At 49.7% G+C, this 23,309-nt stretch overlaps 1 protein-coding gene across 2 annotated transcripts in view; it reads right to left on the reverse strand.

The window, feature by feature from the left end:
* The window catches only part of CDC42BPB (CDC42 binding protein kinase beta), a 92,099-nt gene that overhangs the window by 8,254 nt on the left and 60,536 nt on the right, over positions 1-23,309 (reverse strand). The window contains exons 13-30 of one of the 2 annotated variants that reach the window (XR_014021423.1): positions 22,889-23,131; positions 20,690-20,800; positions 19,531-19,775; positions 19,337-19,442; positions 18,694-18,818; positions 18,119-18,224; positions 16,918-17,066; positions 15,638-15,732; positions 13,530-13,609; positions 9,858-9,947; positions 9,428-9,505; positions 8,023-8,128; positions 7,565-7,701; positions 6,863-7,002; positions 5,579-5,660; positions 3,572-3,788; positions 3,361-3,423; positions 2,057-2,469 (exon numbers count right to left, since the gene is read on the reverse strand). Coding sequence is in view for 1 of the 2 variants with exons in the window: in XM_081289645.1 (XP_081145771.1) it covers positions 1,873-2,469; positions 3,361-3,423; positions 3,572-3,788; positions 5,579-5,660; positions 6,863-7,002; positions 7,565-7,701; positions 8,023-8,128; positions 9,428-9,505; positions 9,858-9,947; positions 13,530-13,609; positions 15,638-15,732; positions 16,918-17,066; positions 18,119-18,224; positions 18,694-18,818; positions 19,337-19,442; positions 19,531-19,775; positions 20,690-20,800; positions 22,889-23,131 (2,770 nt within the window). In the remaining variant the exon portion in view is untranslated. Of the gene's footprint in view, positions 1-1,872; positions 2,470-3,360; positions 3,424-3,571; positions 3,789-5,578; positions 5,661-6,862; positions 7,003-7,564; positions 7,702-8,022; positions 8,129-9,427; positions 9,506-9,857; positions 9,948-13,529; positions 13,610-15,637; positions 15,733-16,917; positions 17,067-18,118; positions 18,225-18,693; positions 18,819-19,336; positions 19,443-19,530; positions 19,776-20,689; positions 20,801-22,888; positions 23,132-23,309 lie in introns of both variants that reach the window. The other variant, XM_081289645.1, reaches the window with a different exon arrangement.

A 23,309-nucleotide genomic window follows, 5' to 3' on the forward strand; every position in this document is an offset into this window, starting at 1 on the left:
TTCCCACAGGGGGCCACCCTCTAGGCACCCTAACTGCTGCTATTCGACCTCCCCCTGGCACAGTTCCCAGGTGGCCCCTCATGGACAGGCAGAGCTAAAGGCCAGCAGGGCATGAAGTTAAGAGAAAGCTGTGCCCAGTCCTCCAAATCCCAGGTCAGTTGACCTCATGCTGTCTAGCTGGAGTGCGCATGAGCACCTCGGCTCCACTTCCGGCACGGCCTGCAGCCAGCCCACACTGCCAGCCTCTCCTGCCCCTGTGCAGGGGAAAGGAAGGACAGCAGGGCCAGGGAGGTAGACAGGGTGCTGGGCCTAGTCACCAGCCTCTCAGAAGTGACATTCCAGACACGAGGTTGGCCCACTTTTTGAAGGCCACATGCAAAAGCTGACCCTGAATTGACTTTCAGGTGTGCAGTCTTCATAGGGGAATTTTGGGGGAAGAACTCTTACTTGCTGTGGGGGTTTCGTTTTTGATAAATGAAAAAATTGAGATGTCTAAAGAAACAAATAACCTAAAAAACTAATACAGCAGAAAGAATGCGGGCTTTGGAGTTTGAAGATTAGCAAGTTACAGAACCGCTGTGGTTCTCAGTCTCCTCTGCAAGACCTGACTGGCACCCCTAAGAGATGGCCAGGTACACAGTACTCAGCATACAGCTCTGCAGAAGCACCTCTTCACCCTAAATGTTAAATTATTTTTTACCAGCTCTGAAATTGATTTGGCATCTATGTTACGCACAGGGCAGAGAAGACAGGAGACCACGAAGGCAGAGACGCAATGACCTCAGGTGTCCATGGTTATACGTGGCCACCTACAGAAACACTGCACTAGTGACCCGGATCCCTTTCAACCTCAACTGTGCCAAACAATCAAAGGACCCTGGGAAGCAGGAGTTGTGTGTGGGCAGGAGCCCTGCACTGAGTGCACGTGAGGACAGAGACCAGGAGCATGACACCATACTCCAGGTCTGGCCTGTAGCCACCCTCACCCCAACCCTGCTGTCCCAGTGTACAGGACAGTGTGCGACACTGCAGCCCACCCCAGGCCTGGGTATTGGCCCCAGTGCCCTGGGCACACTGCCAGTTGGCAAGGCTACAGGTAAGGAAGATGAAGGCTTCAGTTTCAGGTGATTAAGGGCAAACATGATACCCACCTCCTGCTCCAGTGCCCCCACTGCGGGCTGTGTGTCCTGCTGGCTGCCCTGCTTGCTGGCTACCTGCTACTACCCTGATAATCCCATGACAGCCAGATGGAGAACTTCCAGGCTGAAGGCCCTTCAAAGAACTAGGCTGAAGTGGCCGTCTGTCAGGCTTAGGCCCTGGAGGTGCCCAAGTCATCCCAGCTATGCCCAGTGCCACAGGTGTCCACACAGAAGTCACTCACACTGAACAAACTACTAACTCGGCTATTTGCAAACAGAATGGCTCCTACTACTCCCAGGAAACACTGGCCCCTATGACCTAGACATCAGGGTTGACTTTTTCCTGGCCACCAAAACCCTTTAGTTTACTGTATTGCTGTGTAAGTTTACACAGCCCGAGGAATGCCTTTTTAGAAAGAGTTAAACACAAGGTCCTTCTTTGATTCACTGTGCCCTCTGCCCACAGGCCCCCCGTGGGGCTCCTCTGTGGGGCATCTGCAAAGCCCCAGGAACAATGAGGCAGCATGCTCAGGGTAGCAGGCAGGCCGGGGCGACCCGCAGGGCCCCTGTATTGCTGCAGTGTGGCATCTGGCCAGTGCTCGGAGCCTAGGCCCCTCCTGCTCCTGCAACCGCTCAGCTACGGACTGGGAGACAAACCACAGCAAAGGAGCACATGCCGACTGTGGACGTGAGAAGCGGCAACGGGGTATGGCAACAGAAAACATATACATACTACAGGCGACAGGAGCCGCAGGCCACATGAGCTCCTGCATGCGTGACCTCCGGCCTTGAGGGTCCACGTACAGTCCCATGTGGCTGAAGCAAAGCAGGTACTCCTCACTTTTGAGCTCCACAGCACAAAGGGCATCGAAAGACTGCTGTGAGAGGAACGCAAGCGAGGGGTCAGTGGGATTTACCAGGTCTAGAGACGGCCCGTCCCCCTGGATGCTCAACAGAGAGAACCCAGAAGGGTAGCCGACACAAAGCCTGTCCTTGAACACGGCCATCCACTGCACATGTCCCGGAGCCACCAGCTCACTGAACTTCCTGTGGAAAGGCTTAGTTCTCTGGATCTCGTAGCAGAGGACCAGCCGCTTCACCGCAACAAACAAACAGGTGGAGGAGCTCTTTCTTAGCGTCGCGGTGGCTATAAGCTGGCAGCCCTTGGTTTCCGGAAGCTTGATGTCAAAGTTGCCTTCTGCTCCGTCAAAGGAAGACCATGGACAGAGGTGCACGTGGTGGTTCCGCCCACAGAGGAGGATGACAATTTTCTCCTTGGGTGCGAGCTCAATCTGGTACACCTTCTTACAATCAGCAGCACGGACGATCACTGTGGTGAGGAGGACAAGGGTGAGGGGAAGCCATCGACGTCTCACAGACCCCCAGCTCTACTGGGAACCTGTGTCAAGGCCCTTGTAGCCCTCCATTGTGGCCAGTCCTAGCCATCCTCAGCACGGGGCCAGAGGCACAAACGCCCGGGAGCATCTGCCTATTATGGTCCGAACACCCCTGACCCCACAAGCCCCCAGTGTGCCAGGGCCCTCGCTGGGCACCACTCCTGAGGGCAGTGAGTCCCTGTGGGGTAGACATGGACTTCATTCCAGTTCATGTCCTAACCAAAGAAACCTTGGTTTGAATACAGAGAACAAATGCTATCTTCAGCCTCCCCAGATCTCCAACAAACTCTGAAAGTGCCCACCCCTCACCGGCCCCACACTAACCCTGGACCTGCAGGGGCTCAGAATCTCCATCCTCACTCTGCTCTACAACCTGAACCATTGGTCAGGCTGCTATGGTCACACAAGGCTTCTGGGCTCACCCTCACTGTGCAGAAGGGCCTGCTGGTCACAGCCCTCTGGCAAGAGTGACACATCCAGCACAGAACTAAGGGACCAGTGCTTCAGTGCCTGCTGCCACCAGGTCCTCCTGCGAGGCACTCTAGCCCCCACTCTGGGGACTCTGATGTAGGGAGGATACACTTGCATCACCAGGCATGTGGTACCATCCTGCTGTCTGTTGCCTGGCATGCTAACACACTGGGGGCGCTTGGCAGAGGCAGCTATCACGGCTGCTTCCTACCGGCCTCTCTCTTGCTTACACGATGCTCCACGTGGGGACTGGACTCATACGTGGGGCCAACTCGTTTGAGCCCTTCGGGCTGTGTGCTGTAGGCACCCAGGCTGGACCTGAGATGACGGGTGGGAGGCCCCTGCTCACATACCATCCCGGGTGACCTCGATGACATAGAGCCCTTCTTCCAGGCCGACGGCAATCCTGTCTCCATCTGGGGGAACAACACATGTCCTGTTAGCCAGCCATCTGCCTCTGCAGACACCTGGGAACTGCACACTGGGGCAGGGCGGTCCTGACTGAACTCTGGCCTGGAGTCACAGCCATTCCAACCTCTGCCTCTGAAGCCCGCGAGGACTTACCCACGATGGCAGCAGTGAGGATGGCCTTGATGAGTGGCAGTGTGCTGTCGTAGGCTTCCTGGGGGACGTGCACGACCTGGTTCCTGAGCCGGTTTTTATGGAGGATGGACTGGAGTCCTTCCAGGATCCCTACCCACTTCCTCTTCTCGTTCTCATTCTCTGTCAGAATGAGCAGCGAGCTGTTCTTAGCAGGTGAACCTAAGAGAGAGGCTGTCACCTTCACGAGGGAGAACAAAACACAGACAACAGGAGTCAGAGTCAGGCCTGCCCAGGAGCTACTCGTCCTGCAAGTCAACGAAGGAAGGTCAGGCTTCCTAGAGCTTCTGCTTCTGTCCCTGTGGGCTGCCTGGCAAGGGTCACCAGGGGCTCTTCAGCTGCTGGCCCCGCGACTCTCAGCAGCAGTAAGCAGGAAGGGGTGAGGCTGTAAACACAGCCCCACAAAGTTTCTTCCTGGTCAGATTTCAGTTAATTCTGCTCTTGCCAAAACTATGGTGTAACCATCCATTTTGCTTTCTTGGGTAATTTTATTATAATTTAAAAGTATACTCTTAGAAAGTGTCCAGGAAAGGGGCTGGGGTTGTAGCTCAGTGATAGAGTGCTCGTCTAGCATGGGCAGGACCTGGGTTCGATCCTTAGCACCACATAAAAATAAATAAATAAAATAAAGATATTGGTCCAACTACAACTAAAAAAAAAAAAAAAAAAAAGTATAAAAAAAAAAGGAAAAGAGAAGAAAAGAAAAAGAAAAAAACGTGTCCAGGAAAGACAAAGAGTCTCAAATCTTCCTTCCTCTGAGCATTCACCAGGAACTTACGAGGAAGCTTGGAGATTTTTACTAGCTATACAATGATGATGGTTGTGTAAGCACGTGACAGTGGTGATGTTTGTATTGTAAGAGGCTGTTACTGAACAGAGCACTGATTCAGTGAAGAGATGACTCACAGACGTAAACAGTCAATCAAGATTTGACTCATGAAGGGAAGTGTGTGGGTTCTTTCTCTGATCCACAGTCTTCCAGAAGCTTCCTAATGCCATAGCAACTAACTCTAATTCAGGGAGGGGAAGGGAGGGGAGGGGTAGGCTCAGCCACAGAGGGGCTCACAAGCCAGGTCAACTTAATTTAAAAAAAATGACCCCAGTTCTGCTGTTAGTGATGAGAAAATGCTGGGAGTGGTATGCTAGAGCAGAACCCTTCTGGAACCAGGAGTCACCATGGCCCAGGCAAGAGCTACAGACCAGGAGGGAAAGGAGCTTTAGGAGGTGAAAAGGGAAGGCCAGTGAAGTGTGTGGGACCTCAGGAGTGGCTGCCAGGAGGTGTCCCACCAGAAGGTCGCAGGCTGATGGCAATGGGGGGTGCTGCTCAGTTAGGGGTTGGGGGGTGGGCAGATGTGCATGAGGACCTGGATAAGACAAGAAGCAGGGAAAGGGTCTGCTCTGGATGTTCACAAGTATCTGCTGCAGCACGAAATGCTCAGAGGAATCAATGTAATTTAACCATCTTCCCGGTACTGGGGATGGAACCCAGGGGTATTCTACTCCTGAGCTAAATTCCCAAGCCTTTTTACTTTCTTTCTTTCTTTTTTTTTAAAGAGAGAGAGAGACAGAGAGAGAGAGAGAGACAGACAGACAGAGAGAGAGGGAGAGAGAGAGAGAATTTTTTTTTAATATTTATTTTTTAGTTTTCGGCGGACACAACATCTTTGTTTGTATGTGGTGCTGAGGATCAAACCCGGGCCCCACGCATGCCAGGCAAGCGCGCTACCGCTTGAGCCACATCCCCAGCCCCACTTTCTTATTTTTGAGTACTGGAGATTGAACCCAGGGGAGCTCTACTACCAAGCCACATCTCCAGTCCGTTTCATATTTTATTTTGCCTCGTGAAATTGCTGAGGCTGCCATCTTCCTGCCTCAACCTCCTGAGCCACTGAGATTACAGGACTGTGCCACTGCACCCAGTAACCATGTGATTTTTAAAATAATTAATGAAATATAGAAAAAAAATCATACCCTGAATATACAGGGAATGTCTCGGCGTGTTGCGTGGATGACATCTGAGGCCAGGACTGAGCTTACTGAAAACTCGTCATCCCTGGTAAGAAAAAACACACCTGGTTGCCACCCTTCAGCAAGCCACTCTATGAAGAGGATACCCATGCCAAGCTACCTCCCCTGACACAGCAGGCCCTTTTCACCTCTTGGACCAGGAGACACTTATAGTGACCAAACCCACAACTGCTCCAGACTCCTGCAGGAGTTTCAATGGTTAGAATGGCTGAGAGCACAGGCTGAGAGCACAGGCTGCGCCCTGACTCGCACTGTCACTGTCCCACAGTTACAACTCTACATCAGTCAGTTGGCACCATCAGGTGGCCATTTCTTAGCCATGTGTTAAAAGGAAGGCTGAAGCCAGCATGGAGGCACAGCTCCAGCATACCCTGGACATAGGGTCTGCATGCTGGCCACCAACTGCCTTCAGGCAGTGCCTGTGACTTAGGCTCATGCCAGCCTGGGGCACACCTCTGCATGGCAAAGGACCAGTAGGGAGGGTACTGCTGCACATCTCTTGCCCGCTAAGAACCAACGCTGCAACCCGAATCTCCAGGCCAGACCCTAAATCCAGCCAGTGCAGGAGTCAATCCTGCGGCCAGCACCTGCCATCTCAGGCGGCACAGGGCAAGATGACAGCAGTGCACCCATGCACAGGCCTGCGTCCAAGCTCTGGAGAGTGCCTCCCTCTAGTCACTGGCTTGACCTGCACAGCAGCCTCTGCATCAACAGTGCAATCCTGTCCTCACTCTATAGACAGGGAGCCCGAGGACCAGAGGCATGAAGTCAGAGAAAACAGGGAGGACAGCAGGCAAAGCCCCTTGCCCTGCACTCTGCATGCATCTGATGCCAGCCAGGGTGGTAGGTATCACCTGACAGAAGAGATGAGGTCAGGGTGGCACAGTTATGGCCACACAGAGCCCTGGCTCAGAGAACTCCCAGTGGTACACAAGGCACAGACTGCCAGAGTCAGTACCGTTTTTCTCTGGGATTTTCTGCTCGTTCCTGGGGGTATAGTTTTGTGTTAAATGTCCATCTGGCAGATTTGAAATTTACAAATATTCAAAGCAGGAAAGTTATAGCATGTACTTAAGTAACAACTCAGTTTTTTACTCTTTAAAACAGTACACTTAGGAAGATAGAGGTATAAGCAACATTAATAGTTACCCAGCCACAAACTTATTTTAGCAAAGACAAATGTGGAACAAGATTCACAGAACAAGAGTGGTGCTGTAGGCAACAAACCTGAGGTCCAGGACTTGGCTCGCGACGACGCCTGGCTGGGTGGACTTTCCCTCAGGCAGGTCGTATAGAAAGAGCTTGCAGTCACAGACCACAGCATAGGCCCGCTGCCATCCCTTCTTCACCCCCGTGGGCTTTGGGACCTACAGATGAACAGTGACCATGTGCCCCTGGGCCAGGGAGGCCAGTCAGGACATGTCTGGGCAGCAGGTGGATGCTGCAAGGCCCCCCAGGCTGGTAGTAAGGGCTGAGTCTGAGTAAGGGTGGAGTGGCCCTTGCCAAGGAAGCTCAAGGGGCTGCAGAGGAGAATTCCACGTGACCCAGGTGATGCAGGAGCAGTGACGATGCAGCAAACAGCCAGGCTCACACCAAACACAGCACCCATGGGCTGTGCGGGAAAGGACTCGGAGCTTCGCCAACTCTGAGCTTTGGAACCATGCCTTTCACTGACCGTGCTCAGCATATGAGGAAGGAAATGTGGGGAGAGCAGGGCTTCTGTGGGCCCTCAGCCTACTCAAAGGCCTTGCTGCATTGTTTCCAGGGAGGGAGGCCTCCCAGGACCAGTGCTTGGGTCACTCATTCAGTGGAAGCACTGCTTCAGAAGGAGCTGTGTTTAGTTGTTACCACACTTCAAAGACATCGCGAGCTGACCAAAGAGAGTGAGCCAGCCAGGGCGTGGATAGAAGCTGCAGACCCCCCTCCTACCTTGACACAACCCTTGTAGGCCGTTCCTATGCCTCTCTGTACATCCACGCCAAGAGGCCTCTTGGACTGCTCAGGTGGGATGGGGCACACCTGGGGAGCACTGTCTCTGCAGGACGCATGGCAGGCAAACGCACACACTGCAAGAGAAGAGTCTGGTTCTTGCACCATGCAACTCCAAGGAGGAGCACGATGGCCCCTGGCACCCAACCCAAACAGGGAAGGTGACATGCAGGACCTGACCTCCACAGAGCCTCCAAGGGAAACGCACAGGGGACTAGCTGTGGGTGTTATAAGCTATGATGGTTGACAGGCGATAGTTGCCTGCTGCAGCCTTCTGTGGATATAGCAAGTGCAGATGGCCAGGCCCTTATTAGTGCTTGTAAGAAGGAAGCCAGGGCCCAGAGTGTGTCAAGGTCACATGTGGACAATGTGGCCTCTGGACAATGGCCAGCACTCACCCTCACAGGCGTATCCCTGGCGGATCAGTCCAACCATCAGCGAGGTGCAGTGGCTGCACTGAGTGGGGCTGGAGAAGGACTTGATGCTGAACTGATGGGCTTTGGGCTGAAGAAGAACACCAAGAAGAAGGTCAGGCAGCCCAGGAGCCAAGACAAGGTGGGTCATTCTGCTTTTTTGTCTTGAAAAGGTGGCAGCGTGCCATTTTTCTCTAGACACGTATCCTTGATGGCTAATCAGAGGACCCAAGGAGCCGAGCCAGTGGCCCACACGGCACAGCTGACCTTCTCTCTGGTGCTAGTATATCCCCCAGTGATTAGCACCAACTGGCTTTTGGGAGCCAGTTGAGGGACACATCTTGGTTGGGCTGTTGCTCAGGTGTCTTGGGTGTGTGATCAAGATGAATGTAACAGACATCTACAGCAGCTCTGTCCCCACAGCAAAGGCCTAGAAAGGCCCACTGTGCCAGCTGGGAGGACAGACACATTAGGACACACCCAACAGAAGGAGACACGAGACTGGCTGGAGAGGCAAAGTGTGCCGGGCTGGGACAGCATGTTTATGAAGCCTAGACAGCAACAAAAGTGTCATGCTACTCCTGAAGACAGATGTGGCGAGACCTTGTGGAGAAGTGGGGAGTGGTGAGTGCCAACCCCAGGCAGAGCACCCCAGGGAGAGGCTAGAGGAGGGGGGCAAAACCAAGACACACAGCACCCTTTGGAGCTGCTTCTGGGCATCAGGTGCTCACAAGACAAAGGGCCTCTCGCCTTGGTCCACAATCCTGCAAGGACTGATGTCTCAGAGTCCAAGCTTCAGTCACTCTCAAACAAGATCAAGCTTTTCATCTCTAGCTAGAACCGCAGACACTGGTCTACGTTAAACAGAACAGAAGCTCCACCCCAGGCATAAGGCTGGGCGCTTGCTAGGCTTGACCCAGGGTAACTTATCATCTGTACTGACGTTTACATATGAGAGGAAGAGGACCACCCTGCAGAGCCCCTAGGCCAGCATGGGAAGCGGATGGAGCCACACACACACTCAGGCACAGGGGTGCACTCAAGGTGGGGACATTCAAGTATAATTCCATTTATGCTGGGGAGAAATTCTTACCCGCAACTACATCTCTAAGTGTAGCCAGATAAATACAAATAATTTTGGAGAAGGAACTGGATATAAAAGAGGTTCCCATTGAGAGAGGAACAGGACTGGGAAACTGAACTCTGGCAGTTTCTAGCTAACCTGCGTTGTGCAGCTTCAGTATGACAGGACCAGTTGGCTCACTGTTCTAAACAATCACCACCAGAACACCAGGGCCTTACTTTGTGTACACAAACTTAATACACCCATTTTATTTACACAAACGCTGTTTTCTAAAAACAAGAGGGTGCCCGAGAAGAAATGCCCTACCTTTGGTCCAGCCAGGGCGAGGGCCTGTGTGGTGGGCAGCGACACAGCAGGTGGCCTCTGTGGGGGCCGAGTCATGTCCTGGGAGACAGGTGGAAAATGTGAGCACTGTCCTGTGCCAGCACTGTGCTCAGATGCCAGAACCTGTCAGGGGTTTATTTTTTTCTAGAACTTGTTAGTAATTAACATTCTGCATTTTTAATTCGTTATGTTGTTGAGATACCTAGTGAAGCCTTGCTCATCCAGCTGATGGACTAGCAAGAGCTCAGAAGGTAAAGGTGGGCCAGGAGCCAGGGAGAGGGCTGAAGGCAGAGGCCAGGAGGGTTGGCCTTGCTGTCAGGGTGGCTGCTGCTCACGATGGCATCAGCCGCATCATGTGAACATGGGGCGGAGCCAAGGGCTCCCAGATATGGACAGGGCAACACGGCCTCACCTCTTGCTGCTCTGTGCCTGCGGCCACAGAAACTGATGGGGATACTTCTGTCTTTGGAGCCTGTGCTTCTTGCTCACTGGCTGAACTAGTCTATGGAAGGAAAGATAAAGAAAACATTCTTAATATAAAGCAAAACCTACTAGGGCTCAGAATCCAGTCCTTATTCCTGTATCCCGGGGCCTCCTGGCTTATCAGGAGTCCCCACTTCATTTATAGCTGGCCTGCCTTTCCTGAGGACTGCTGCCCTTGGCCTTTTGAGGCTGCAATGGTGACCACATGGGGAGGTGGAGTCTGGCAAGCCACTATTATTACCAAAGGTGAGAGCATCTGGCCTCCCCTCCATCCATTCCCCACCTCCACCTCCCATCCCCAGCCACTTAAGGCGGCCCACAGGCTTCTCTCCGAAGTCACTCAGAGCAGCCCTGTGGTGATGAGTATCCCTGGAACAGGCATCAATGCTGTCACTGCTGACACTGCCCACACCAATTGCGTGCAAATGTGCAGCAGCACTGGCCCATGCCTGAGAGCACAGCCCACAGCTGTGTTAGGCCCACATCCCCTGTGCATTTCCAACAGCTGCAGTCAACTGGGCTGCTGAGCGTGAAGCCACACTCAGCTGGGAAGGCAGAGGTGGCACCACAACTGTGTTGTAGCATTTAAATTTGTGAATGAATCCACAAGGGAAAGACTGGATCAATTAATTATCAGTGTAAGCAAAAAAAAAAAAAAAAAAAAAAAGTGTAAGCAAACAACCCAAAAGTAAGGCACGTCACACGAGCCAGAGACCCATCTGATGAATGAGGAGCAAGGACACCCAGTAATCCCAATTTCATCAGCTTGTAGAATTCCACTGGTCTCAGTGCTTAAGCAGTCAGGTGGATGCAAGCGCAGGAAGGGAGCATGAGGAGGCGACCTGCTCTGGGGACAGCCACAGGCACACACTTCCACAACTAGGGGTAAGGGGCAGAGGAGGGCATCCTGGTGCAATGGACAGGGGAACAAAACCATTGCTCCTCATCCAGCAAATGCTGGTGAGAAAATACCTCCAGAGAGCTGTGGCTGGAGCGGCTTCTGGCCACAGCAACGTGCCCAACACGGGGAGGGCAGCAGCCCCCAAAGGCTAGTCCCAGAGTGGGGCTGCTCCCAGTCCAGCTGTCTCAGCCTAACTAAGCCTTTTCCTTTACGGTGAGCACTCTTCCTCTCACATCACAGAGGCATTAAGAGGGTGCTGGCTACAGGATGGGGCGACAGGAATGACCTGCCTCCTCTTGGACCGTGCTGTCCATGGCTGTGGCTTCTGATGGACGGCACTGGCTGGAAACCTGCCACTGAGATCTGTATTCTGTTCACTAACTTTATGAAAAAGCACTTCTTTCCTCACCACATCCTGTTACCGCTGGCCAGTGCCTTGAGTTCTGTAAACTTTGCCCGTTCCTCACCATGATGGGGTCTGGCACCACAGTGACTAGAAAGGGGCTCACACAGCATTAGGCCTGTCGAGACCCAGTGAGCAAGTAATAGCCAAATGTGTTCGCTTCTTAAAAACTGAGGAGAACTCCAGGGAAAAGACACGGATGCAATTTGATAAAAGCACAACATGCCAACAGGCCAAGGGGTCAGGAGTGTGCCACGGTGGTGATGCACAGTCCCAGGAGGCTGCTGCTCAGGACAGGAGCCACTCCAGCAGACACCTCAGCCTAGTGATGAAATGGGCAGAGTAAGTGGGAGGCGCAGCACCCCCTGTGCAGGATTCTGCCAAGATGTCCAGCCCACGTCATTCCAGAGTGCAGGACATCACAGGGGCGGGGGTGGGAGGTGAGACAGGGACTCTGTCCAAGGTTGACAGACATAGGAGAGCTGCGTCTCAGGGTGACCCATGCCCTCTGGTGGATTCTGAACTGGGAGGGAAACCAACTGTCAAGGATGCTGCTGGGACCACAGGGGAATTTGCCATGCAGTTTCACACTGGGCAAAATGTTTCTGAATGATGACACTGATATCACGGAATGCTGTCGACATCGGGAAATGCTGAAGTATTCTAGGGGCCACTTTCACACAGTTCAGGGGGAGAAAGTCTGTGTGTCATGGCAAAGGGAGAACCCAGCAGAATGCCTTTGGGGTTGGCACACACTCATGGTACCATTTTTTCCATTTTCTTGGAGGATCAAAGTAGTGAAATATGGGCTGGGGCTGGGGCTCAGTGGTAGAGCTCTTGCCTTGCTTGTGTGAGGCACTGGGTTCAAGTCTCAGCACCGCATATACATAAATGAATAAAATAAAAGTCCATCAACAACTATATATATACACACACACACAATACACATAAAATACATATAAAAGTGTAAATAAAAAGTTGGAAAGCCACTACCTAAAGGCACCTCATCTCGAGTCCTTCAATGAGAGCTGCTTTCATTATTCCAGCATTTTGGTTTGTTTCAAGTGGCTGCTAGAAAGGGTCCTCCTTAGTGCTTCAGAAATAAGAGTGAACTACCTTCCTGCCTTTCTGGAGTGCCACCAGGAACTTGGCACAAGAGGGTGGAGGACAGACTCATTCTGTGCTCTGCAGCTGCTTCCCAAGTAGAAGAGTGGTTACATGACTGGACTTCTGCTGGAGCTGGCCCCATGGCAGGCTGGCTCACTGGTCACCAGCCAAGCTGCTAGGTGCCAATTTGTTCTTGTTTTCCTCTAGTACCGGAGATTGAACCCTGGGGCACTTGACCCCTGAGACACATCCCCGGCCCGTTTTTTTGTATTTTATTTAGAGACAGGGTCTCACTGAGCTACTTAGGGCCTCACTAAGTTGCTGAGGCTGGGTTTGAATTCACAGTCCTCCTGCCTTAGCCTCCCAAGCCACTGGGATCACAGACGTGCGCCTCCATGACCAGTGCCAATTTGTTCTTATGCGTACAGCCACATGGAAGTCACACAAATGGTAACACAACTGATTATTATATTCTGCAGTATGAGAATTTATCTTTCAAAAAGTTACCCAAAAGACTACGCAGTCAGAGGCTAGTGCAGATGTCTGCCCTAAAAGCGTGAGCACTTCCTCATCAGCTTGCACTAGGTGTGAGGTGGGAAAGCTCTCTAGGGAGCAGCTCTACTACTGTAAGTGCCTCTAATCTACAGTGACATCATATCTTAATTTATTGGTATGCCCATGGCCCCCACCAGTAGTCAAATCATAGTCCATTATTTCTGATTTGCCATAAATTCATTTAAATTCACTTAAAAAAAAGTACTTGTGGGGAGCCACAATGAATGACCACACCCTTCCAGCCTCAGATTCTGACCAACCACTGTGTTCACTGTGGCTTGGGCAGGATCTAGCTCGGATAGCAAGGGGTCTTCTTTGTGGGATGTGCCCCTAGGGTTGAGTTACACCCACATGTCCCTTGTAGTCCTGCACCTTCTGCCCTTTTTTGGATAGAACTTTTTAAGAACAAGAGTCCCCCCAATAAAAGCTGACTTCCAAACATGCTCTCTCTCGTCAGCCTCTCATGACTTTCTCTTGCTCTCCCTTTTGGGGAGCCTGAGGCTGAGAGCAGGGAAGCTTTCCTGAAGCTCGTATAAAGGTAAATTGTGTCTGTGTTTTATTTGGTGTCCCTGCAAATTCACACAAGCAATCTTAAATTCAGCTGCCCGCACTGGTCAGGGGCAGCAATTACTCACTCTAAATGTCAGGTCATGTGCAAGAGGTGCAGTGTTGAAATACTCGAAAATGGAATCCTGAAAATCTGGAAGCTTGAGCCCTGTAAGAAAGAAAGAATGGTCCAGGTAAAAAACTTGAAAGACTGATTATACTGTTAAAGAAAAACATTCAACACTGACCAGAAGTCAGTTCTCCCTAAATTAACTGATAACTGTGATGCAATAGTAAAAGCACCAGAGGGCTTTCCTCCGAGTGAGCAAGAGGATCAGCACCTTTGTGAGGACACTCTCAGAAGAGCCACCAGATCCCATGCAACACTGCAACTCAGACTGGAATTAAGTGGTTCTCGCCACTGAGTGAGAACAAGGCAGAGAGTCAGGAAAACACCCGGTGCCCACAGTGCATCACGTGTGATCAAAGCCATGGGTGTCATCAGGAGGGAAAGGGGCTTAAGGAGAGAGAGAAGACTGCTTCAGTGTGAACTCCAACGAGCCGGTCAGATGAATTTAAGAGTGAGACCTGGCGGGTGCGGTGTCCACACTTGCAATCCCAGTAATTTGGGAGCCGAAGTGGGAGGATTTGAGTTGGAAGCCAGCCTTGGCAGCTTAGTTTTAGAAAGTGTGTGGATCCCTTGAATAGTCCTAACCATGACTCAAAAAGGAACAAGAATGATAACTTAAAACATAAAAAATAAGAAAAGACTTTTCTTGGCAAAAAAAATCTATAAGTAAAGTCACAGTAGGAAAAATACCTGCAAGTCACAACATAAATAAAAAAATTTCATCCCCAAGGCATGAAGTTTCTGCAGCTTAAATATAACAACCTGAATTTTAAAAATGGCCAGGAGAATGCAAATCAGACCTTCAAAAAGCTTGCTCTCACATATTCAGGGTGGCAAAAACCCCCAAGTATAAAGTCGACTTTGAGCTTGGTAGTGGGACAGAGACCCCTCATGATTTGTCAACACCTAGCACAGTGTATGCACATTTTCCCTTTGATCTCTTAGCCCCATTTCTAGAAATGTATCCTTAAAACATACTGACAAAAATATGCAATGTTCAGGGGGCTGTGGAAGTGCACAACTGTAATCCTAGCCAGGAGGCCAAGGTAGGAGGATCGAAAGTTCAAGGCCAGCTTGGGCAATTTAGCCAGACCCTGTGTCAAAGTAAAAAAGGACTAAGGATGTAGCTCAGATGTAAAGTACTTGTGGTTCAATCCCCAGTAACAAAAAAAGAAGAAAGAAAAATAGAAAAAGGTGTGTATATATACACGTATGTACACATATAACATATGTCCATGCATATAACACACACACAAGGTTCTGTGCATGCAGCTCTCACTGAAGCACTATTTATGATAGCAAAAGCTAGGAAATGGCCCAGTGCCCATCAGCACCGGCTGGTACAGCTCACAGCGGGTAGTCCTAAAAGGGCTTAGGATAGTCTCAGTGTCTGTGGCCTAGCAGCTGCCCAGCACAGAAAAGTGAGAAGCATGCTGTCTCTCAGGTGGCCAGTGGGTACTAATACCTGATTATGCACATTGGTATTTGCAACATGCTTGTTGTTTAATTAAACAGAAGGGGGGAGATGTTGAGAGCCACAGTTTAGTCAGAATGACGCCTGGCATTTTTACCAGAGGGAATGGTTGAAAGGTGACCTTGCTCTGGGATTAGGGTGGCTCCAGGATTAGGGCAGCTCTGGGATTAGGGCGGAACCTGCTGGGATTAGGGCGGATCCTGCTACTTTGGAGTTCCCATTGAGTTCTTGCGGGGGTTCCAGGAGATCTGGCGCAGGCAGTGTGTTCCCGGGAAGTGTGTGTAGAGTGCCAGTGAGAGCTGGGGAATAAAGAGTTGCTGTTTGAACCTACAAGGCTTTGTGGTGGCTCAGTTATTTGTGCCCAGCCAGACTGCGGCAGTTTTCAAGAAGAGGCAAAGGAAGAATAAACCAAATTTGGTCCCCTCTGGTGAAGATGTTTTTAATAGTTCATTTCAAAATTTTGACTTCAGAATGATTTAAGTTCTTTGTATAACTAAAAATCATTTAAAAAGGAAGCAAAGGAAAACAATACCATTCCTAAGAAAAGGCTGATATCTAAATAGTTCAACAAAACTTTTGTGATTTTAATTTACCAGTATCTGCTCTAAATTTTTCTTCCATCTTTTTCTTCAGAATTTCCATTTCTTCTAGTAATTCTCTGTTTTTGGCTTCAGAATCCTTTAGTTTACTAAAATAAAACACAAATGGCTTTAAGTGCAGTGGAAAGAGGCTATCCATGCTAGTTCACGGTGTGTTTGTGGGAGAGAGTGTGCCTAGCACACTCTGGGTCTTTCTATTTAGTACATTAGAGAAGGTACAAATAATTCAAAATTGTTAACAACCAAACATGAACTTTAAAAGTGAGGGCTCAGGAAGCCCTAGGTGATTTTTTGACACCCAAATCTGTTTCCAGATGAGCCATCCATCCCCTGAGGACATAGAACCTAGACCCCTTGGCTGCCAGACCTGCAGAGGCCTTTCCCATGATCACCTAGATGGTGGATTGCAGAGGAGTGGGGGATATGCTCAGGCCCTGGGAGTTCTTGCTTTCATGGAGGGAACAGAGGAAGGTTGCCACAACGCAGCATCTGGCTAGGAGGCAAGCGGGTCAGAGCGGGGCTCTACACTTGTTAGTGGGAGACACTGGCAGACACTTCACCCTGTGCACCTGTGCCTCAGGGCGTGCAAGGGTCACGTGATTTAATAGGCAAAGTTATCAAACCAGCTCCTGGAATAGAAGAAGTACATTTACTTGGCAGCCATAGCCACATTTCTTCAGCCCCAGGCAGACAGGATTTGGGGCCTGGAATCCTGCCAGCAACTCACACCTCCTTGTGGCAGAGCTGGCCCTGGCCATCCACCCTAGCATTCATGGTGCTGCAGCCTAAGGCATCCCACATGGTGAAACAGCTCTCCTGCCATGGGCTCTCAGCAAGCACATGCACACCTGCCGTGGCAGACTACTTCCAAGTGGGGAAGACCTCACACAGGTGAGCCATCTTCAACCTGTTAGCACAGTAGCTTCAGCTTGAAAAGAAAGGCTCTGAGCTGACAAAATAAACAGAGCCTAGTGCCCCTTAGACACGTGGCCATGAGTCTTGTCACCAGTATGGGGAGCCAGGGACCCCTTACTGATGCTGCCCTCTATTCCTTGAGAACACTTGAGTATACCTGCTGCAGCGTGGGTACATCTGCACATTCACCCAACAGGTTCTTACTGAGCACCCACTAAGTGCCAGAGACCTTTAGACTCCTTGAAACTCTCCCAAATTGGCCTGGTAGACAGCCCTCATGGGGAGAACAAGGGCCTGCCTGGCTCAGGAGTCACACAGGACCCCTGCTCCTGCTGAGAGGAGCACCATGCACAAAGTACCTTTCAAAGGAGAGATTGGTGTCTTTGACCTTCCTCAGTTCTTCCTGGATGAGCTGCTTGGCACGGATCTCCGCCTCAAGGGCAGACTGCAGTTCTAGCCGTGCAGACATATCCAGTTTCTGGCTACGGCGAACTTTCCAAAGTGGGTCCTTTGACATTGGTGAAGAGATTAAAAACACATCTTAAGCTATTTATTTGGTAAACAAAGTGAATGCAAACAAGTAATTCAACTTTTTCTAAACTTTACTAGTATATTTAAATTTAATCCTCAGATGTTATCAAGGTCCATCAGACCCACTTTTAGTTTTGATGTTTTCTAACTTTAATTCAAGTCCTAAAAACCAGGACTTAGATGATTTTTAGAAGGAGGACAAAAACTGATTCTGTGGTGCAACCTGTGGGTCCAGGCAACACCTGCACAAACCCAGGTGCCCAGCAGGGTCTTGGTACCTTTCTCTGCAGCTGGGACCTTCTTTACCCTGTTACTTGGGACCGTGTGGTTACCACTCCTGCCTACAACAAAGGGTTCAATGGTGAGGGAAGGAGGACAGTGGCCTGGAAGCACCAAGCAAAGGGGAGCCAGCCATCTGGGTACCCTCTGTTTTTACTGAGCTGCCCAACATACTGCTGCCTTCAAGAGCCACAAAAGACATGCTGTCTTGGTGACTTTTTAAAAGTTTTTATTGGAAACAGATGAAAAGTTTTCGTTTTCCACTCAAAGCAGTAATGACAACAAAAGTACCAGCCAGAAGTGGGTGAGGAGGGACAGATGGCAGCACTCTAGCTAGATACCAATGATGAGTGTGAGAAAGATCATTCATAAAGTAACTACACAGACATATTTTTCAAACTGAACTCAGATAGCCGTGAGAAGCACCTGCCCCAGGGACAGGTCATGCTGCATTGTACCCCCAGGCAGCCCAAAGCCAACTGCACTGCAGGGCTCAAAACACCGAGTGAGTGGACAGAGGATTGAGTCAGTGACAAAGCTGCTGCCTAAAGATCGCTCCACAGAGCCTCAATCATCACTTGCTACATGAAGGAAGGAAGATGACGACACCAAGCAGGCTAGTGTACGCTGGTCACACAAGTCTCTGCATTGGAATTACCCAACAGCACTTCTACACCACAGTCCTACTTACAATAAAGCAATCTATGAGTTCTTCAGCAATAAGAATGCAGGTTTTAGAAAAAATCCTACCAGTGTTCTTGATCCCAGACTAGAACTCCTCAAAGTCTCGAGCTCTTCAGTCATCTTAGAGGCCAGGGCTTGAAGATAACCCCGGGCATCTTTCTCGTCACTAACCCTGGAGGGACAAGCAGATGTGGCATCTTGGAAGGCAAGACCACTGGTGCGAGGAGCTAAACAAGACAAGCATTTCCCACCTTCCTGAGACATGGTCTCACACCAGCCAGAGCACCAAAGACCCAGGGCCAGCTAGTGCCCTCTGTAGCAGAGGCCCATGCCACACCCTCTCTCAGGTTCTGCCCAGTCAGTGTATGGGCTGCCATGAAAGCTCATGCCTGTTTTATCCAGAATGAGAGGGCATGCACAGCCTGACCCAAGCCCTACAGAAGGCTGGTGTTTCCCACCCTTAGTACAACTGAGAAGATCACTGGGCAGAACTGCTGGCCTAGCTCTAGACTGGCAACATAGCAAGGCCTGAACTTTAACCCTGGGGAACAGTGCAGTTCAAGATAGAAGCAGACAGGCAGGTCGGCTCGGGGGTCTCACAGGTGTTCTGCAGGCTGCATGTCTCCGTGTCTGGCACATACCACTGAATGATCTCTGCAATCTGAGCTTCCCAGTGTGCCACTGACTCCTTCTTGGCTGCCAGATCCTGCAGCTCATCCTCCAGCTGTCTGTTCTGGGCTGTGAGCTTATCCACAAAGGCACAGAGCTGCAATCAAACAACCCACCCCATCACTTGTTAAGGTGCACCTGTTACTATGGCAGCATGACTGAGACTAGAGGTCCTTCTGGAGGTTTTGAACACTTTCTTTCTTTAGGAGATTTTTCCAAAGTAAGTTCAGGATAGAGAATTTCTGACAGTTTTTAATTTGTTTCTATTAAAATCTGGCCCTAAAAGTGACTGAGCTGGTGATCTGAGGTAACTACCTTTAACGAGCAAAAGCAGCCCATTTAAAAGACCAAACTTATAAATTTTTAAAAATATATATATATTTTTTAGTTGTAGTTGGACATAATACCTTTATTTTATTTATATATTTTTATGTGGTGCTGAGGATCGAACCCAGAGCCTCGCACGTGGTAGGCAGGTGTTCTACCATTGAGCCACAACCCCATCCCCCACAAACCTATAACTTCATTTAAAAATCAAAGTATCTGAGAGAGACACTACACTTCCAGAAGATCCCGGCTTGGCCCAACAGACTGACAGGCGGTACCACTAGTTACCCTTTCGTTCTCAGCAGTCAGCTTCTTGTTCTCCTCCGACAGTATCGCCCGTTCTCGCTCGTACTTGTCTTTCACAGTGCCTATCGCCTCCTCCATCTCACTGTGCCTGAAGAGGCAGAGAAGCGGTTTCAGACATTCCCAGCTTTGCTCATGCTCACACCCCTTTTTTGGGTTGAGGCGCTGACAAAACTTACCGTTCTCGTTTTGATTTTTCCAATTTGTCTTTCAACATTAAAATTTCTTTCTGCAGTGCCAGCTGGTGACTTTCGGAGTCATGTACCTCCTTCTTCACAGTCTTCACTTCCAGCACGTGGGAGGCCTCCCGGCGGACCAGCTCCTCCTCATAAAACAAGACCTTCTTCTCCAGCTCTGATTTGATTTTGGAAATCTCTTGCTGGTGTTCCAAAGTGGCCCCTGACCCTCGGCCTCCTTGCTTTACCTGTAGATGGAGGTTAAATAAACTGACAAATGCAGATCCTCCCTTGAGGATGGTGCAGTCCTTCAACCCCATCATGGACGGCACTTGCAAACAGCCCCCTGCCCCATCCCCCAGGGCAGCTGGCATGCCGGGCATGGTCTTGGGTTCTTCTTATGAGCATGGGTAGTCTAGGGGCAGTCTGCCTTGCAGAGGCACCTGCCCTGCAGAGGCACCTGCCCAGCTTTGCCTGAGCTCTGCAACTCCGTCCTACGCTGTTGTGATCTCATGTGGCTCATGCACCCTTCTGGTGACTGGGTGATGCTGAGGTTTCCACTGTCAGCAAGGGTTGGGGGTGCTGACAACAGACCAGCACAAGATGACAGCACAAAGTAATGTGACAAAGAATGGGGCACAGCAGGAACGACAAGGGAGGACACCTTTGAATTGGTGACAGAGGAGGATAGCTAATGGGCTCTGGAGGAAGGTGGGAGTAGGGGAATGGAGCAGGGCCTGCTGGGCACAGGAGGGCAGGCCGGGCTGAGGGAGTCCTGCAGGGAACTGCAGGCAATAGCCTGCAAGGAGTGAGGTGTTCTGAGTGAGCTCACTGTGGCTGCTATGTGCCACCCCCTATGGAGGGCTGACAAAGGCACAGTAAGTTGGTCACAGTGCACACAGCACATAGCACATTAAGGGCTTTTGCAGAACCATACTTGGCTAATTAGAAAACGAGCATGTGAAGCTCTCAGGTGTCAATTCACCACAACTTAATACATGCCACCTAAAACTTGCCCAAAAGGAAGAAAAGAGACACAATGGGTGTTTACAAGTGAAAGTGACCCTAAGGCGCAGACTTGCCCTCGTTCCCACCCACGTCCTGCCCTGTGTGACAGTGTCCCCAGGCGCCTGGGTGAGGAGCTCTCTTGGCTGAGTGCTACCTTGAGGGCCTCGAGCTCGCTCTCCATCTGCTTGCAGAAACTCTCACTGTGCTCGCGAAGCTTGCGCTCCTTGGAGGCCTCGGCTAGGGCGTCTTCCAGCTGCACTTCCAGCTATGAGAAAGCAAGGTCCGCTTTTCATGAACACAGATCAAGCCCTGCTGCTGTGGTAAGCTCTCACCTGAGGACTCAGGACAGATTTGGCAGGACCTGTACCCATCTCCCCACCACCAAATCCACCCCAAGTCAGGTTGAGAAGCACCTCCAGGGCTTCACTGCAATGCTAGCTGTAAGCCACTGGTAAGAAGCAAGTTTAAATGTAGTCTAGATGGCAAACTTGAGATTGAGTTTTAGGAAAGAATATTTTTGATATGTGGAGAACAATGATCCAATTTTTTTTTTTTTTTTTTGTGTGTGTGTGTGTGTATGCACACGCTAGGGATTGAACCCAGGGATAATTAACCACCAAGCCACATTTCCAGCCGTTTTTTTTTTTTTTTTTTTTTTTGACATTTTATTAAGAGACAGAGTCTTGCTGAGTTGCTTAGGGCCTTACTAAGTTGCTGAGGCTGGCTTGGAACTCATGATCCTCCTGCCTCAGCCTCCTGAGCCGCTGGGATTTTAGGCGTGTGCCACCACACCTGGCTTAATTTTTAACTGAAAGTTTCAAACATCCTCAAAGGAGAGTAGTGAGAACCAGTTCTGACAGTGGTGCCTTATAAAGGCCAATTTGCTTCATCTTATAAGTCTAGCCTGTGTGCCTTAGGTTATTTTAGAGCAAAGCCCAGACACCCATAGTGTCATTTCACCCATAATTCTTTACCCCCTCCTGCCCCTAAAACTGGTGATTGAACCCAGGAGCAATGGACCACTGAACTACACCCCTACCACTTTCAATTTTTGAGACAGGGTCTAAGTTGCCCAGTCTGGCCTTGAACTTGGGATCCTCCTGCCTCAGCCTCCCAAGTCACTGAAATTATAGATACTCACCACCATGACTGGCTCACCCATAATTCTTAAATAGGGGTTTCACAAACCTGACTTATAGCTGATTATAACTACAAATATATTTGGGTTGGAAAATAAACTAAGAAGAAAAAAAAGTAGATATTTTGAGGATAAATGGCAGAATTTGAACTCTAAAGGAATAAGAGCATGTACTTTCAGGCTTTCCAAGTTCACGGGTTCCTCAAGCAGACTTCAGCAGAATTCAAAACCATAAGCATTGTTTCAAACATGCTACCTGACAGGAGCAGAACACTCAGAAGGTTCAAAGTTGGGGGTGAGACCCTTGGGGGTCCCAGGGCTTTTCCTTTTCTAAGTGCCTGTCCCTTTAAATAGGTGTGAGAACCCAGGTGTTTACTAATATGCCAGATGCTAAAAAGGCATACAAAAAAGACACTTTTCATTAAAATGTTATTTATATTAACAAGTAAAATAGGCTTATTGTTGCATTGAAAAAAATCATTTCAATTTCTAACATACGCATAAAAAGGGCTGGAGCCTACTTTAATTTTTAAGGGGTATAGAGGACCTTGCACTATGGACCTTAGGCAACTGACTGGAGGAAGCGAGACTGATTTGTTTCCCGTCTTCAATGGGCCTCAGGCACAGAGTCACTGAAGTCATGCCAAGCCAAACCACAACATGAATATTATTTTACTTCGATATGGAATTTTAAAAAATTAGCACTACAGGAATTTCTTGTAATAATTTCACAAGCATGGGCTGGGGTTGTAGCTCAGTAGTAAAGTGTTTGGCCTACATGTATGAGACCCTGGATTTCACCCCTAACACCTCAAAAAGAAAATAATAATTTTAGAAGCAAATGTTGAGAGATAAGAACCACAAAACAGCTGGGTGTGGTAGCACATGGCCTGCAGTCCCAGTGACTCAGGAGGCCAAGGCAGGAGGATTACAAATTTGAGGTCAGCCTGTGAAACTTAGCAGACCCTGTCTCAAAATAAAAAGGGTTGGAGGTGTAGTTCAGTGGTAGAGCACCCTCTAGGTCCAATTCCCAATACCACAAAACACACACACAAAAAAAACTTTGAAAATAAATACTTGGCAGATCAACTTCACACAAATCTTAAGACCCATTTTAGTGTGATTTATGTAATATGGCCCAGGCTTTCAAAGATGTTTTAAGATCAATCTAAAATCCAATCAATCAATACTGTCTCTTGAAATCTAAGAAATTACCTCTTTTCTGAACTTCTCAGATTTGCGGATCTCCTGCCTCAGGGAGTCGATCTTCTGCATGGCCCCATCCATCTCCTCCTCTTTGTCCCGGAGCTGCCGGGACACCTTCTGTTTCTGGGAGCGGAGCTCTGCCATGCGCTCATTGAGGTCCGAGAACTCCTGCAGGGCCCGCTTTCGCTGCTGATGGGCATCTTTGAGTTCTTTGGTCTGGGATTTCAATCTTTCTGAAGCTTCAATCAATTGCTGATCAGAAAGAATGACAGATGTTTTATGTCAGCTTAGTAAAGATTTGGAAGGCTGAAATTCAGTTTCTACTGTGTTAAAGAGAGTGACTGCAGATGCTGGTCATAGATACAAGAACCCACCTTCTTGGAAAAAGCCTTTCTTCCTCACATGCAGCCTTGAAGTCCCCTGGCTTGGG

Source organism: Spermophilus citellus (genome assembly GCF_964194105.1).
Source record: "Spermophilus citellus genome assembly, chromosome: 4".
In the NCBI taxonomy this organism is placed as follows: Eukaryota; Metazoa; Chordata; class Mammalia; order Rodentia; family Sciuridae; genus Spermophilus; species Spermophilus citellus.